General features: G+C 38.1%; 4 protein-coding genes across 4 annotated transcripts; all 4 read right to left on the reverse strand.

Moving 5' to 3' along the window:
• Nucleotides 1–382: 382 nt before the first annotated feature.
• Nucleotides 383–2,408, reverse strand: LOC18587634 (Peptidyl-tRNA hydrolase II (PTH2) family protein). Its single transcript, XM_007011549.3, has 2 exons — nt 1,604–2,408; nt 383–713 (listed from the first exon to the last, which is right to left on the reverse strand). The coding sequence occupies exons 1-2, from the start codon at nt 1,991–1,993 to the stop codon at nt 531–533; spliced, it is 573 nt and encodes a 190-aa protein (XP_007011611.3). The 5' UTR covers nt 1,994–2,408; the 3' UTR covers nt 383–530.
• Nucleotides 2,409–2,882: 474 nt separating this feature from the next.
• Nucleotides 2,883–4,826, reverse strand: LOC18587635 (protein OXIDATIVE STRESS 3 LIKE 4-like). Its single transcript, XM_007011550.3, has 2 exons — nt 4,109–4,826; nt 2,883–3,746 (listed from the first exon to the last, which is right to left on the reverse strand). The coding sequence occupies exons 1-2, from the start codon at nt 4,426–4,428 to the stop codon at nt 3,356–3,358; spliced, it is 711 nt and encodes a 236-aa protein (XP_007011612.3). The 5' UTR covers nt 4,429–4,826; the 3' UTR covers nt 2,883–3,355.
• A 4,084-nt stretch (nt 4,827–8,910) lies between these two features.
• EXO70G1 (exocyst subunit exo70 family protein G1) lies at nt 8,911–11,583 on the reverse strand. Its single transcript, XM_018128180.2, has one exon. It carries the CDS (start codon nt 11,442–11,444, stop codon nt 9,396–9,398), a length of 2,049 nt encoding a protein of 682 aa, XP_017983669.2. The 5' UTR covers nt 11,445–11,583; the 3' UTR covers nt 8,911–9,395.
• Nucleotides 11,584–13,898: 2,315 nt separating this feature from the next.
• On the reverse strand, nt 13,899–15,906 carry LOC18587637 (putative WRKY transcription factor 11). Its single transcript, XM_007011552.3, has 3 exons — nt 15,044–15,906; nt 14,401–14,526; nt 13,899–14,299 (listed from the first exon to the last, which is right to left on the reverse strand). Exons 1-3 carry the CDS (start codon nt 15,763–15,765, stop codon nt 14,125–14,127), a joined length of 1,023 nt encoding a protein of 340 aa, XP_007011614.3. The 5' UTR covers nt 15,766–15,906; the 3' UTR covers nt 13,899–14,124.
• Between the last annotated feature and the right edge of the window lie 496 nt (nt 15,907–16,402).

Raw genomic sequence — 16,402 nt, forward strand, 5'->3', positions numbered from 1 at the left:
TTGCTTTGTTTATCTCTCTTCTGATTGCGGCCCCGCCCCCATGTTGTGCTTTGGAAAGGTAATATCAGCAAATTTTCTCGCTCTCAGTGGTATTCCTTGACAAAAGCTAGGCCCCGGGCTTCTCCTCTGTATGGAAACCAGAATGACTCGTTCTTGTTTCATGAGAAAGTCACGAGTCTTTCCGAGTCTTTAAGCTCTAAGCAGATTGCAAGCAGAGCGAGCGAGTGTTAGCATTGGGCCTGGGGATCTCGCAGCATCCTAAATGGGCCTAAGCCAGAAATCTTACAAGTTCTTTTCGTAAAGAGGACGTAGTTTAATTAAACATACTTGCACAGTCGCTTCCGAGTTATTGGCAAGTAGGCTTCAGTGCCAAATAAAGGCATGAAAACAGCAAAGCTTTGCTTCGATGCTGAAAATATAATAAATTTCAACTCATACAGGGAATTTAGATGTCGAAAGAATCACGGTACACAACCTATGATCTTATGCTCATCCTTTGAATTACTATTGGATTAGAACAATCAAAATAATCACTTACAAAGTTTCAACTTTTTGAAAAACACTGATACTATAGACTTGGGGTAGGGTTTTGTAGCCAGACAGGTTGGAATGTTTTCAGGCTGTTCAATCCAAAGTTTATGAGCAATACCACCGGCTGTCAGCTTTTCAGACAAGTTCAATATCTGGGTTTCTCCTTTCACCTCAAGGGTAACCTACATGTTCCAGGAACAAGACTGTGGTCAGAACATTTAGCTCATGCTCATTCCAGCCAGACAGACCAATAAAAGACCAAAATCAAGGAACAATTATAGGACCATCACACAACTCCAGACAAAAGGGCAAAAAATGACCAATCAAATTAACACCTCGTGACATTCGTTATCAAGCGATAATGAGATACTGTCAAATACTCAGGGGATTACAAAGGGGAAAACTCGAAGACTATTAACACGATGAGTGAAAGAGAAAGGTTTAATTGACAATAGAAATGGCAATCATTTCTTCTAATGGCAAATCTGTGTGCGGGCGCAATTTAAGGTAATGGTAATCAACTAACTAGACATTAATTTTTCCTAGTAGAACAAAGTTTCACCTTTAAAACCTTTCATTACTACAAACATAGCAAGATCTTTCATTTACTACAACTTTAAAACTTTTGTCTTGCTTCCAACATCCCTTGTTGGATGGTTTTATGGGACAAATGGATCATGCTCTCTCATCCGTTATCTCTTCTGCTATGAGATTTATAAGCCAAGAAGGACTAATCCACTCATTTTTGGGTGGCAAAGTCCCAAGCAAGGAGAGATCTAAGCACAATCTAGTAGGAGAAACAGAATGGGAGTGTGACAATGAGGCTGCCTCCAATTTGCCATGACCATACTTCATACAAGAGTAAAGAAGACAGGTTGCATCAGCTAACACAACCTCTTTGACCAAAATGACAAATTAAGGTTCTTCATATCATTATGATGAAGCTGCATTCTCATCTTTTTTATTCATTTTCACTTATTTCTAGCCTTCCACAGATCAATTTATCAGGTAAAGCCATCGACTTTAATCTATAATAAATCCAATTTATGGGAAGAACAAAAGTTTGCTTTACCTTATGCATAGAGTCAATGGTTTCAGGGCTGCAGTACTGGAGAGTATGTGGATCGTCCTTGTGAGACCAAATGGCACAGACGGAGGCGTGGCACCCCTGTGTTACCACGCTCCCCAATGGCCACGACTCTATCAGGTCTCTCCGGAGCACCACGTACTGCACCAGCATGTCCTCTTGGTCGTTCTCCGCCCTCGCCGACTCGGTTTTGGTGGCGCCGGCAGGCTGGGAGCTTGGTTGACTCATTGGGCTCGAAGACGAAAGCTTCCGAGTAGTGAGGCAGATTGGAAGATGGGGACGAACCCGAATCTTAAAGCTTCTCGGGGACGGGGTGATGAAGCAGCTGCCAAGGATTGTGGTGAACCTACACAGTGAGGGAAGTGCGGCCATCATTGACACCTTAAACGCTGCGTCGCCTGCTTCGTTGCGGATTTCCTTTCACAACTTTACTGGCCTTGGGCCGCATTTGCACCTTGGGTTTATGGACCTCTCCTTCTCCCTTCAAATTCTTTTGGGTTGGACTGGACCTCCAGCCTTGAAACAGCTGCATCTACATGCTTAGAAATACAGCAAGATGCGCATCAAATCTCTACAATGCATGCAAGTTTGTATCACAGCTTTGTTTGAAACATTCATGGGAGCCAAGTTTTCCAATTTGGAATATTCTGAGTGGCCAAAAGGAGTTATGTTTGAGTCTATCTCTTCACAACCCATGAAAGTGGCAGGCCGTGCACCTTAGCCTAAACCCCCAAACTGCCAAATGCCAACGTGCCAATATCTCTTTTGTCTCTCTTTGGATTCTTCTCTTTTCATCCACCAAAACCAAAGCCCACCCCCCTTTGTATCTCCCCACTTCACCACCATCACCATCACCATCACCATCAGCCTTTTCACTAGCACCGATCCAAGTTTAAGAACTCTTCCCTAACAGTCCATTTTCAACAATTGTAAAGTTAAGAATACACAGTTTTTGCGTTCATCACCACCACCATTCACCCCCACTCCCGCCCCTTTTCACATTTCTCTGATATCTGATGTTGGGATTGTGGGGATTGACGCATGGAGGCCACGTGCCTTGCATCCTTTTGGTTGCAATGTTTCTTTTCTCAATTATTTGTCAAGATAAAGATAAGATTTCCCAACATCTTACATTTAATATGTCATCATTTGGTGGTTGGCACGCATTCTTCAACACATTGTTTATGAGAAAAGACATTTACCATTTTTAAAGGACCAAAAAAGAAGAAGCGAAAAAAGGATATGTTAAGATGCCACCTACAAATTGAAATAAGATACTGCTAACTCCATTATTATACTATATCCACTTGGACAATAAAAAAATGGTGTAACCCCAGATCTCCTATCTGTCACCAGACAACTTAAATGTCAATACTGTCCCCATTCGACAACCTAGGTGTTCTAAGAACAAAAGGACAGGTTAGTCTTTATGCAAGAAAAAGAAAATCTAAGAATTTACAACACATATCATTCATACATACATGAACATGATCCATCATCTCTATCCATAACTATGTCTACCCCATCTCGTGTCTACTATAACAAAAATGAGGAGGATGATTTCATGTTGTAAACATATTTATTTTTATATATACTTGTACTTGCTAAAAATTTTGTTTTTCTTCTGAGTAAATAGAGAAGAAAAGGCAGGACAAGTAAAAAATAAAAATAAAAACACAAAAAAAGGGGGGTCTAATCTAAATCCTAAAGCATTTTTCATGCTGAAAGCAAAGGGCGTCATTGATGTTCTACTTGCAGATCTGTTAGAGAAAAACAACTCTGCGACTTAAAAGTGGCCTTCAGCTTGCTTTGCTGCAATTTTGGTTTTTGTGCTGCTACTGATAGTTTATCATTTGATGATGATGATGATGATGATGATGATGATATTGATGGCGTTTCTTTATCCTCTCCATCTTCTTCATCGTCTTCATTCAAAGCAAGGAGGGGCATGGAGTTGGGGTTCCGCCAAGAGTAGAAAGATGACTTCCTGGACCACTTGTTTGCAAGTAACACCCTCCTCCTTTTGTTGAAAGGATTCTCTGGCTTCAGCAGATCTTCCACTGAGCTTATATCTGAGAGATTAGCAAATGACTTTGATTTCCCTGCATAATGATTCGACAATCCCCTCCTGCAAATTCAATGAAAACAAACCCTTTTGATTCCTTGTAATCAAGAACAAAATACCACAAAGAAGTTCAAATTTCAGTTGATGGATATTCCCTTCAGAGTGCTGGTTCTATGATTACAATCAGATAGAGATTCATACTGTCCCTTATTTTTTTTTCTAACTACAACCACAAGAGAATCAAAATAGAGAATAATAGACAGGTAGAAATTCAACACCATAATACCAACAAACAGAAAAATCAACGAGACCCCAGAAAAGTAGTGGTTTCAAGTGATAAAATTAACACAGAAACTGGAAAGGAGACCTGATTGAGGGAGCCAGAGCTTAAGAAATGAAAAAAAAAAAAGGAAAAAGATACTAACTTGATGGGAAGAGAGTCCTCTATAGAAACCAAAGAAGCCAACCCACCACTTCCCCCAGATGAAACGACGCCCTCTTCCTCTTCATCATCGCTGTCTCCCGGAGCTCCGATCGAAGACGAACTCTCCGAAGATAGCTCCGGAGACCCGAGATCCGACCCTGTTCCCTCCCCGGTGGGATCGGCGCCACCAGCATCGTGCTCCTTGATAAACAAGCAAGCGGCGGCGGAGGAGGAGGAAATCTTCTCCTGAGGACGGTCTCTAACGTATGTGGCGGACGCAGCAACCTCGATGCCGAACGTGGAACCCACCAGAACCTCCATAGTTTTTTCTCCTTCAAGATACCACCACGAAACTCGACTCGCAAAATTCAACAAAGTTTCCACCTGCTCCTCTGGGTCTTCGTCTTCGCCTTCTCCTTGCCTTCCGGATGGGGTTCACTGTCATCAATCGGAAGCTTAAGGCTTGGAACAGTATGCTAAACTATCCGGCCAGCTGAGAGAGACAGAGAAAAAAAGATGCGCAGGACAAGAGGATGAGAGGGTGCGTACGTTAAGGATTTTTAAGACAAGCACCAAAGATACCAAGGGGACCAACAGCAACAAGGCTATCCATGTCTCCCCATTATATTTCACTTCTTAAAGAGAGAGAAGAAATGAAAAAGCTTTTTAGCTGTGGAGAGAGAATGTTAGAAGCAAAAGGAGAAAAGAACAGAACACGATAAGAGATGGATTAGATAGATTGTAGATAAATATAAAACAATATTTAAAAAACTATGGGTTTTTTTATGTATTTTTATAGTATTTCATACGTATTCGTATTTTCGTATGTTTATATAGAATCGACGGGAAAGGAAAGAAGGGAAAGTCTGTAACGTTGATTGAATAGAACGAGGTTTGACACGTTCGCAATGACGTGGCAACGACGAAGACCAGAAAAAAATCCCTAAAAAACACGTTTTTTATTCTGTACGGTCTTAAATCCCTAAGCCATATCTGTTCTTCATTCAATCACTCCACTTTCCGTATCTCTAATCTCTAATCTCGTTCCACATAAATACCAATCCATATTGATTAGTAGACCGAATATTCCATGCATTTGATTGTTTCGATTTTAAACTTAACAATAATTAAATCCATTTAATTATATTTTAAAATTAAAATAATCTAAACAAAATTATATTTCATCTGTTAATTTTTATAAAAAACAATCAAATCGATTGAATTATATTTTAAAATAAAAATAATCATAATTAATTTACATTCATTTATTGATTTTTATCAAATAATAATCAAATCGACTGAATTATATTACTAATAAATTTTACAAAAAAAGATTTAAATATTCTATTTAAATGCATACTTATTAGATAATTATTAAGCTTTATATTTAAAAACTTATTTATTAGATAAAAAGAAAAGAAGGAAATTTATTTCTAGTAATATCCTTTTCATGGCACGCTTTACGTTCATTTACCAGGGAGTTCGTAAAAGGAATTAACTCCAAAAGGATAATGACAATGAGCTGTTACCATGAATTGAATGTGCATTCATTTCATTATCCATCTATACAATTTCTAGTATTTTTAGCCTAATTATAACAGTCATATGAATTATAAATTACATCTGTAAAGTTAACCTACAATACGATTACGATGTTATTATTATAATTAGAAAAATTATACAATTTAACATTTTTTTAATTTGCCTATTTAAACTTTGTTGGAGATCTAACTGTACAATGTATAATCTATGTCGATTTTTGATTAAAAATAACATATTGTTGTTGTTAGAAGTGCATACAGTATGAAAACAACTCACATGTCTCAGTATTTTATTTTATAAATACAATCAAACTTATCACCTTAACCCTAAGAAATCTTAATAAAAAGAAAATTATTGTGCGGATAGAATCTGTTGACAATTTACACGGTGGAAGCTTGGAAATTGATGAGGTTGACTTCAAATTCTTCCAGCTTGAATACTGGGGTGGTGCAAATCGAAACTCGTGGCACAGATGAGTTCAATAGATACGGTAGATTAAGCTATTGAAACTGAATTATTGATGATAATCAGATCATTAGCTTAATTAATCAAAAACTTTATCGGATTAAGATTCGAATGGATCCAAGGATTTGACTCTTGGACTAGTTCAGCGAGGAAGATTATAGTATTAATTGAGTTAGTCGGTAATGAGTATTCATTTTTTTAAGAGATTTTTTTGACGTGAGATTCACGGCAATTAAAAATGGTAATTACAATTTGCAAAGAGAAAGAGAAAGAAAGAAAGAAAGGGGAGTGGATTTGTTTTTGTAAATGAAGGGCCCAGAGATGAGCATGAGCACCACTTTGACAAGAAACAAGAAATGCCAATGAGAGTGGTAATTTATGCACGGTGGACTTTTCCTTATTGGCGGACAGATATTCTGAGCCTAGGTTTGATAAATTAATTATATAATTATTATTTTTTTTAAAAAAAATAAGTATTAATAACATTAAATGAAGGGAGGGTAATTGGAGGAAATTAGGTCAATTTTGAGGAGTGACCAATGGATGTCATCTTGCCTTTAGGCTTAGCCATTCACCAAACCTAGCTTTATCTCTTTGGATCATACTATATTTATATATACTAAGCCCAGGCTTTGATGGTAGGAAATCCATTATTCAGTGTCGAGCATCTTTAAAATGGGGACAGCCAACTAACTACACCCATACATTTGTCTTTACCTTCTTAATTTAATCCAGAGTTTTTTTTTCTTGGTTTTAAATTTGAACTTAATTAAGCTACTTCGTACAATGGTATTTACTTATACTTTATAGGAAGGACTTTTTCTTGGTTTATGCCACGTGGTTAAATCTGTTAAATCGTCAAATACATCAATTATCACGTGATTACATCTCTTAATTAAGTTATTATGTGAGTATGAAATACCTATTGATAATGGATTTGATGATAATTAATTTTTCGTTAAAATTAAGATCATTACGAAAATTTAATCATTTCAATTATGTTTTAATAAAAATAAATATGTTTAAATAGACCCGAGAGATTAAGAAGCTTAAAAATTTAAACCAAAAGACACCAGTAAAAGATAAAATGGGCCGATAAATTTTACTTCTCAATTTCAGACAAAGCTTACAGCTTGGAACATGATCACCAAAAAATAAGATGAGATTTATTGTACGAATTACATAAATGAAATCTAAAAAGAAAAGTTGCATAGCAACAACATTAGTACTATTAAGTTATGAGTTTGTTTTCACCCTACCCACCAAACATTGCGTTTTTAGGAAAAATGAGCAGGAGGAGGGATACATTGAAACGATAATTGAATAGAAAATGAAAGAGAAATGTAATTTTGGACACAAGTGCATCTTTTGGGCCATGTTCTTTGCAATCCGAAATGGGTTTGAAGTCAAGTTTTTCGGCTATGATTATGAACAATGGTGACGTTTCCTGGCAAAGAGGCTGAAGATGCTACAAGGAGGTAACCTAAAAGGAGTTGATTGGTCTAAATTCATACAAGTTCAAAGCATTTATCTTATCTTGGTTTGACAAATTGACTCGTTTTGAACCCGACGTGCACGGATTGATAATGAGAAATTTGCTTCCAAGTCGTAAAACACATTCTTGTTGGCAATGAGGTGAGCATTTCTGCCATCCTTTCGCACAGCAGAAATAGAGACGGCTTGGTGGGTTTGTTTTTTCCTACCCAAAGCGTCAAATGGTAAGCTTTTCAATCATGCAATGTGTCATTTGGCAGAAGAATGTAGCACAAGTAATCCCAAATTACTCCCTAGTCTTTCCTTGCCAAGTTCCAACAGCAGGCAGGCCCGCCTGGAAACATCAATCTTCTTCCGCCATAGCAAGTTCGAATTTGATGCCGCAATGCAAAAGGACTGCATATCCCCTGTGAAAGCAAGCCTTTGTTGTTGATTTTGACAACAGAATTCTGTAACTCCTGTATAGATAATCATCGTCCTGAAGAGCATCTCTACATCTAATTCATTCATTGATACATTATTCCCTATCTAAAAATAAAATCCGAATCTCTTTTCTTTAATTATAAAAAAAAAAAAAAATCATCATCCTAAGGAATAAAGGACGCCCACCATCCCCAGGATAAGATTTAGATTTCCCGATAATTTTCACATTTGCTTGTACAGAACAAGTCGCATCACAGCCGCCCAACAGGATAAAAATCTAGGCTTCTGGTCGAAAAGTCACCCCTGTGGATTTAGAATCTCGTCAGGGTACCACGCATCCAAGCTATGTTGACTTTGAAGTTCTAATTCCTAAACAATGATTTGCTGGAAACAGATTTTATACCTAACGTATCAGCATTCTTTGACAATCATGGAAAATCTTTCTTAATCCTTCGAATGGAAGATGTTTGCCCAACGGCAGACTGCTTCTTGCTGATAAGGTCTGCGTTCTGACCAACTCTAATACAGAGTTTTCAATTCCTACTGCCCTGCTTCCAGAAGGTTGAACCGAACATTTAATCCAACACTTGATTTCATGGAAATATGATACATCCTGAAAGTTAGCCGTACATCCAATGGATCTCTCCTATAAGACTTGTTTGATTCTCATGGTTCTAACTATACATGGCTAGTCCGAAAGCTCCAGTATGCTTGAACAAAAAAGAGAAAAGGAGATGGACAAACATATTTGAAGAACAAATGACAATTTTAATCTTGGAGAAACTAGAATTACAGAATCCGCCAACAGAGTTTTAGCAGATTCTTGGCTATAATACACCAGTATGCTCTAGAGAACAGGTCCAGCCATCCAACAACACAAGTAATAATCATCGCATTAGTCAATTCTTTTAGGGAAATTGATGACTACATAATTTAATCATAGCTAGACCTCTAGTTTCACTTTATGTCAAAAAATTGTACATGAAATCTAGCAAATTACAAGCTTTAATGCCAACTAGCTAGTAACTGAATCAATGAGTGAATATGAAAGTAAAAGGAAAAGCTATACTTGAAAGTATTATTATTATCTACGAACCCAACATACTCCATTTTTATGTCTGGCACCCTCCATTTGCCTTGCAGAACCATCCAGGCAGTGGACAGAGCAAAACTGTTTCTCATCTATTCTGGCAACTCCTAAAACTTGATCCTCGAGTAATGAAATAACAATGTCTAGAGGAACTGCTGTCTTCAACAGCAAAGGATGAAATATGATAGGGAATAGTTCCACACCCCTCAGAACACCCTATGTACAAGATAATAGATTAACCCTCTAAAACACAGGGAATATGTTGACTGGACAATCACACAACTGCAGATGCAGTACGGCGTAGATCTACCCCATTATCCAATTTGCCGCTGGTTGGCCTGCCTTTAAAACTACCATACCTTTCCCGCCTTGGCAGAAAAAGAGAGAGGAGCATTTGCTCCAAACACTGCACTGTGTACTTTGCATACTTACTGGAACTTGCATCTTGCTCTACCAATGGCCCATAATTTTGCATATAGCTTCGATAGACAGGTAGCACAGTCTGCACTATTAGCTGGCATGTCTTCTCCCTCAAATCTCTTTCTGAGATAACCCAACCAGACTGCCTCTTATACATCTCATCAAAAGCTTCATTGAAAGTCTTCAGCCTTTTCTTTACAAGATCACGAGCAGTGGCACGGCCCCCTGAGAACAGAATTAAACCTTCCCGGCTTAAATGACCAGGAAGTTTCCCCCAGCTCTCCCTTAAGAAGACAGTGGAATAATACTCCTTGTACTGTTCATGTTCTTTCAACCAAGAATCTCCCATGAGCTCTCCAAGTCCCGTCCCCTTTAAGTGTTTGTACAGATGCCAGTGGTTGTTCATTGCAAAAAGATAGGACAGGGTAGCATCATCATACGCTTTCACCCATGTCTCCAAATTCAAATCAATGGCCTTAACTATTTTCAAAACCTCACTGACAAGAATCCTCTCTTGGAATTTTTCATGCTTCCAACTTCGGTGAATGACCAGAACTTGGGTCAGGATAGGCTTATAACCATCACCAAGAAGTTTATTACAGTAATCAGTTATAAAACTCACCAATCTTGGAACGCTCCCATCCTGAGGGGGCGGGCTCTGCCTTTGTAATTCCACCTGTACAAAAAGTTCCCAGAAAATTTCAGCTGCACCATCAATCACCCTCCTGATGAGATCTCTTGTCAGGTTTTGGATCTCAATACATGCTGCTCCGCCGAAAAGCCGGTTGAAATCCAATCTCAATTTGTTTAGAGAAGCAAATATATCCAATAACTTCAGCAGCTTAATAGGATCTTTCTTACTTTCTGTAACAGTCTTCCCAAACTGAAGAAAAGCAAGAATACCAGCTTGAGCAGCTATTTTAGCAAAGCATCCCATCCAAACATCCAGACCAATCCTCTCAAAAACATCATTACAAAGTTGGAACTCTGCCTCAAACAAATGCTTTACTGCAAACTCCAAATGTTTTCCCCACTGTCCTATATACCCATCTATGCTCTGCACATCATTAAATTCTGAGACCGAGATCTCAAGATAATCCAAATCAAGTGCCTGCAAACTAGCTCTGACATTTGAGCTACGAACTTCAACATAAATTGTAATGCACTTCTCAAGTCTATTATTAGCAATCAGCCTACCAAGAATTGCTTGCAACTTCTGAATAACAGTCACAGGTAATGGGGACGGTGCAATGCATGCTTGTTCGCCTAGTGATGGAGATGACATTGGAAGTGGCACACTATGCTCCGTCAATAGTCGTCTAAACTCACTTTCCAATTTATCTAATGCAGCATCTAAAAGCCCACCATCAATATGTATTTTTTCCCCATCCTTTTGCAACTCCCTTAGACCCTTGAGTGACTTCTTCAGATTTGAAAGATACAGCCCATCAGCAACTCTGTTATCCTCCAAATACTCAACTATATCTTCCAACCATTGAATCGCCAAGCCGCAATTATCACCCAGAAACCTTAATGCCTCTTCAAGGCGTTTCAACACCGATAAATACCCAGGCAGATCATTCCTGGGATCTGACAGTAAGGACTTTTCAAGTCCATGAACGGCATCAAAAACCTTAAGCACAGCTGCAGCAGGGCCCACGGCTCGGTTAATGTGACCACCAACAGCAGCAAGAGCATCTTTGTCGGCACGAATTGGGCGGACAGCAGCTTCTAAGGAAGGCAATCTTTGTTTGATCTCCTCTAATCTAGGTCCAGCCTTTTCGAGAGCCAATCCTAGGGTTTTCGATTTCTCTAAGCTAAGCTTTAGTGACTTCTTTGCAGCTATCAAATTATCAATACAATTATTGTTCTTGCAATCATTATCATTTGCTGATGGTTCCATCTTAAACCCCGAAGAAAAAAATCCTACTGAATCCAAGCTTGGAAAACTATGAATACGAGTGAACTGAGACTACAAATTTTTAAGATCTACAAGCAGAGCCAAAAAACAAAGGGGCTTTTTCCTTGTCTACTTTCAACGAGTGATCTTATCAATTTCCCTCGGAATCATCGAAGGAAAAATAGAAAACGAAATTAACCTGGACTCATGTAAGAACAATCCCTCATTCTTTTTTTTTTTTCTATTATTCTTCACCAAACTCTCACCAAATTAAAATAAATAAATAAAAAAAGAGGAGGGAGCAGAGAGAAAACGAGAAAATAACTCACTCGGAAATAGAGAAGAATGGTAGTTGGTTGAGGGACCTGAGTTGACACGACCAGTTGAGCTTAGCTGAGCTGGAAGGAGAGAGTTGGAGTGGAATCTGGATCGGTGTGTGTTGGATTCAAAGAGAGAGAGAAACCCTAAAGAGGGAATAAATCTAAAGAAAAAAAAAACAACGTAAAAAACTGTGAGAAAGAAGAAAAAAAAAACGAAAACTTTACACCTCGTTTTGCCTTGTCCGACGAGTCCTGCCAAAGTGCCTGACAGTAAGGCACCCGCTTCTCTCTCTCTCTCTGTCTTTCCAAAGTATGCTTCGCTCCTTATTACTATTTTACTATTTTTTACATTATTATAAAGAAATCTTTATTTAATATCATTTTGTTTTTCATACGTTTGATCTGTCGATGGTACGATTGATATTTTCTTAGTTTGGAAGCATGTTTGTTTTAATTTCAGTAAAAATCAAAATTAATTAATATTTAAGAACGGGAATATATAATTGTTTTGATAAATAAAAAGAAAGAAAAATAATAATATTTTTGAGTAAAGGGTATAAATGGATAGGTTCTAGTATTTTCTTTGTTTTTACTGCTAAGCTTACTTTATATATTTATTACAACTAAACTTAACAATTTATGTTTTCGTATTTCAAACGTGTTAGACACGATTAGATACAAAATACGTTAAAATTAAATACGATATAAATAATATTCATATCTTAAATCTAAAATAAGTACATGTATACGTTTAATAATCGTATAACAATATGCGACGTGATTAACATGTTTATTAAACGTGTCAATATACAACACAATACGATTAATAATACGATTGGCACGTTTAATAATATTAAAATAAAAATATTTATAATTAAATATAATTTTATTACTTAAATTTAAAATCAATAATTATAAAAATAATTATAGCAAAACAAAATAATAATAACATCAAATATATTAAAATTTAACATAAATAACAAACATAAAATTCATTATCAAGTAATATTATGAAATCCATCATTAACATCTAACCTTAAAATACTAATATCATCTAAAATTATCCATAATTAAATATATATCATTAATCACATCATCAACCATAAATAATTTCAAACACCAAAATCAAAATTATTTAAGTAAAGCTAAAATAGTCTTTGATTATTAATTTTTAACAGATTGATAAATGTGTTATATATATAAATTTAAACACGATCATATAATTAATTAAATATATTTTAAATATATTATTCGTGTTTGATACATTAAGATACAAAAATTTTTATGTTCTAAATATATCAAACATAATTAGATACAAAATATATTAAAATTAAATATAAATCTTTTTAACTTCGTATATTTTCGTATCGTATTAACATATCGTGTGTAAAATTATCAAGTTTATAAATTGTCGTAAAAAGTAGCTGTCTTCGAAAAAATTATGATGTCTAATTAAATATATATATATGGTTTAAACATAGCCCGCGTCTGGCCTTTGACCGAAAAATAATTGAGTCCAACAAGCTTTGTGGACTTTCTAACTTGATGGGCCTGCGGCTGAGGCTGAGGCTGCCTTATTTGAATATAAGTAGTGCCAGAAGTTTTACAATTATTGTTAAGCATATTAAGGTACAATTTGTCACTGTAAGGCACAGGATACTTATTTTCGGTCAATGGCAGGACTTGGGCAGAAAAGCTTGAGAGTCAAGACCCACACTTTCCTCGCTAGTCTGCCTGGTTTCATCCAACACAATAATGGCTCAAATAGCTGAAAAAGTAAGCTAAAAAAGGCCAGCTTTCTTGCATTATTCACCCGCATCAATTGACCAATCAAAAATCAAAATTATGTTCGTATCAATGTACCGTACTGAATTGATAATTATATTAATGTGCATTCTATTAAAAATAGGTTTAGAAAACCATTCCATAGCCCAAAAAAGCATGCAATTTGAGCATCACCAAGGTGTTATGATTTGTCAAATTATTAATCAGCCATGTTAGTTTCCAATGGACCACCCTCGTTTTCACCCTTTATCATCATGTCCTTTCACCATTAAAGCAGCAGCTGAATTTGACCTACATCTTACGACCCCACCACCTCAACGACTGAGCCCCCATCTCATTGACTCGGCACAGAAACAAGAAACAAAACAATTTAATTAAATTTTAATTTTACTTTAAGCACCGATTGGCACAATCTCAACTAATCTACTTTTTTTTTTTGTTTTCCATTCGGAAAAATACAAAAACAAATTTACATTCAAAGCCCCCCCCCCCTCAACTACTACTCCAAATATTACAAAAGTCTACGTCCTTCTCTTCCTTAATACCTTTTTTTCTTTTCTCTCTCTTTAGTTTGTTTATCACGTTGACTCGAAGACCAGTCCCACCCCAGGAGCCACGTTGTCCTGCATCGCGGGTTGAGAGTGGCGGTGCTCCCCTTCGTAAGTTACGATCAACATAGCCGGATCATCCGGGGCTCGCTCCACGTGTTTCCTCGCTGGGCATCCTCTGATGGTACTGCACTTGTAATATCCCCTGAAACAGTCGAACAAAAAATTTCTCATCTTAAAAACGGATCCTAGATATCATGTATCATCTTTGATTTGACTTAGGTAATGAAGGACTATGGTAGTTACCGTGGGTACGGTGAGCCCTTGATCGGCTTTTGCCCGTACTTCCTCCAGGAAAATTCGTCCGGTGGAATATCGGCGATCTTCGAACTGATCGCTGGAACTCTGATAACTTTTTTCACACGATTCTTCCTGAAACATTAAGAACAAATACAAGAGTTAAGCAAAATAATGTCTGTCATGCGCAGCAACCGCTATCGTGAGCCGTGTGCGTACGGCATCGAATTTCTTTTTTGTCCTAAAGGGTCAAAGGTTCAACCCGGAAGATAAGTCTCAAAAGCACCTAATAAGACAAAACTCTGGTGATACCCCAGTTTAGCCTTGTCATTATCACGCGTGCTATCTGGCGTTTAACCTTTAATACCCTTAACTGTTCAACGACCCCTTACGTTGACCTACACCTTCCCAGAATCGAGACGAGTCCAGCTAAACTCGGACGTTTTAATCCTGACTCGGGGCGGTTTTCAATAGAACTCGACCTAAGTTTTCTGAGCTAACTCACACAGTCAAGCTAAACTTATTTAATTTTTTTGAAAAGCACTTCGTTATGGTATCTAATGAAGTCAGGCACACAACGTTAGTCAAAAGCTAAAGCTGTGACCGCTACAATATGCCGTAAATTAAGAACAGTAGGAAAAAATTGTACTACCTTCGCTTTGAGCAATGGCACTTGCCGTTGCCGGACCCGGAGAACTTGCCGGATACGTCCTCGGAGTGGTCGTGTTCGTGGCACCTCTTCTTGTACGGAGCCGAGGAGAGCGGTGGTTTTCCCGCGGAAACGGCCGGTGCCGGCGCCAAGAATAGAGAGGATCCCTGCTTCCCGTTGGAAACGCTGCCGTCTCCGGTGATGGCAGAAGACATAAACGAAGAGTTCGACGAAACGCTGAAGCTTTCTTTTGTGAACTCCAACTCAGTGCTTTTAGTGTTGGAGCTGAACAAACTAGGTTTTGTAAAGTCGAGCGTCAAACTGTGTGGCTGCGATTGGACGAAACTAGCGGGAGTGATCACCGGAGCAGCGACTGGCGCCGGATTTATAGTCGCTGAGGTCGCAGCCGGAGCCGGAGTTAGAGCCCGAGTCTTGTGGGAATTAGGAACATATAGAGCAGCAGAGGATGATGAAGGGGAAGACGAGGAAGATGAGGACTGAATCGGTCCTCGTCTGAACCGGGCGTGACCGGTCCTGTTGAGAAGCGAGATGACCTTCTTGAACTTAGAGACGGTGATGTCGGCCAGGTCCGTGCAGTCGACTTGGTTTGACTGGTGAGAAAGGAGGCAGATCAGGTGCTCCATGCTCTTCAAGCCTTGCGATGCAGCCTCTTGTATGGCCTTCTGATCATCCATCTTCGGAAAACTGATCAGATCCACCGCCATTTTCACAAAACAACGACGAAATGAAAGAGACACGGAAAAAAAACGTGCAGGAAAGACACCCTAAAAGCTCAACAAGTCATTGAAAGCCCAGAGGAGGTGGAGGAGCGATGAGGATGAAGGGGGAAGGAGGCAAGTGGGTGGTGGGAGGGCAACGGGGGGTAATATAAGGGTGAAATGGTGACCGGGTGACCGGGTAAGAGTCAAAGTGGGGAGTTTCGGTCCAACGGCTGAGATTTGTTTGAAGATTTCCGCGGAAGGTGGTTGAATAAATAAATGGGGGTCTTGTCTCTCCAAATGCTGGGTGGTGGGCCCCTACGCGGGAGAGAATATGAGGTAAGATTTGGTTTTGGTCCAAAAGAAGTGATTAAGGGGTTTTGAATTTTGAACAAAAAACCAACTCATCAACAACGTTGACGAGACTGCAGCAAAACGACTGTCTCTCTGTAACAAAAGTAAAAGAAACGACACTGTGGTTCCAAGCTATGTTTAATTTTTTTTTCAAGGAGAGATTGGCAAGTCAAATTTACTTTTCAAATCAAATTTGCTACTTGCCGTATTTGACTTTTATTCTAAAGTAAAAATAAACTTAAATTTATTCATTTAAACGCATCCAATTGAAAAATGTTACATGGTGAAA

Source organism: Theobroma cacao, chromosome 9 (assembly GCF_053813885.1).
Source record: "Theobroma cacao isolate CCN51 chromosome 9, ASM5381388v1, whole genome shotgun sequence".
NCBI lineage: Eukaryota > Viridiplantae > Streptophyta > Magnoliopsida > Malvales > Malvaceae > Theobroma > Theobroma cacao.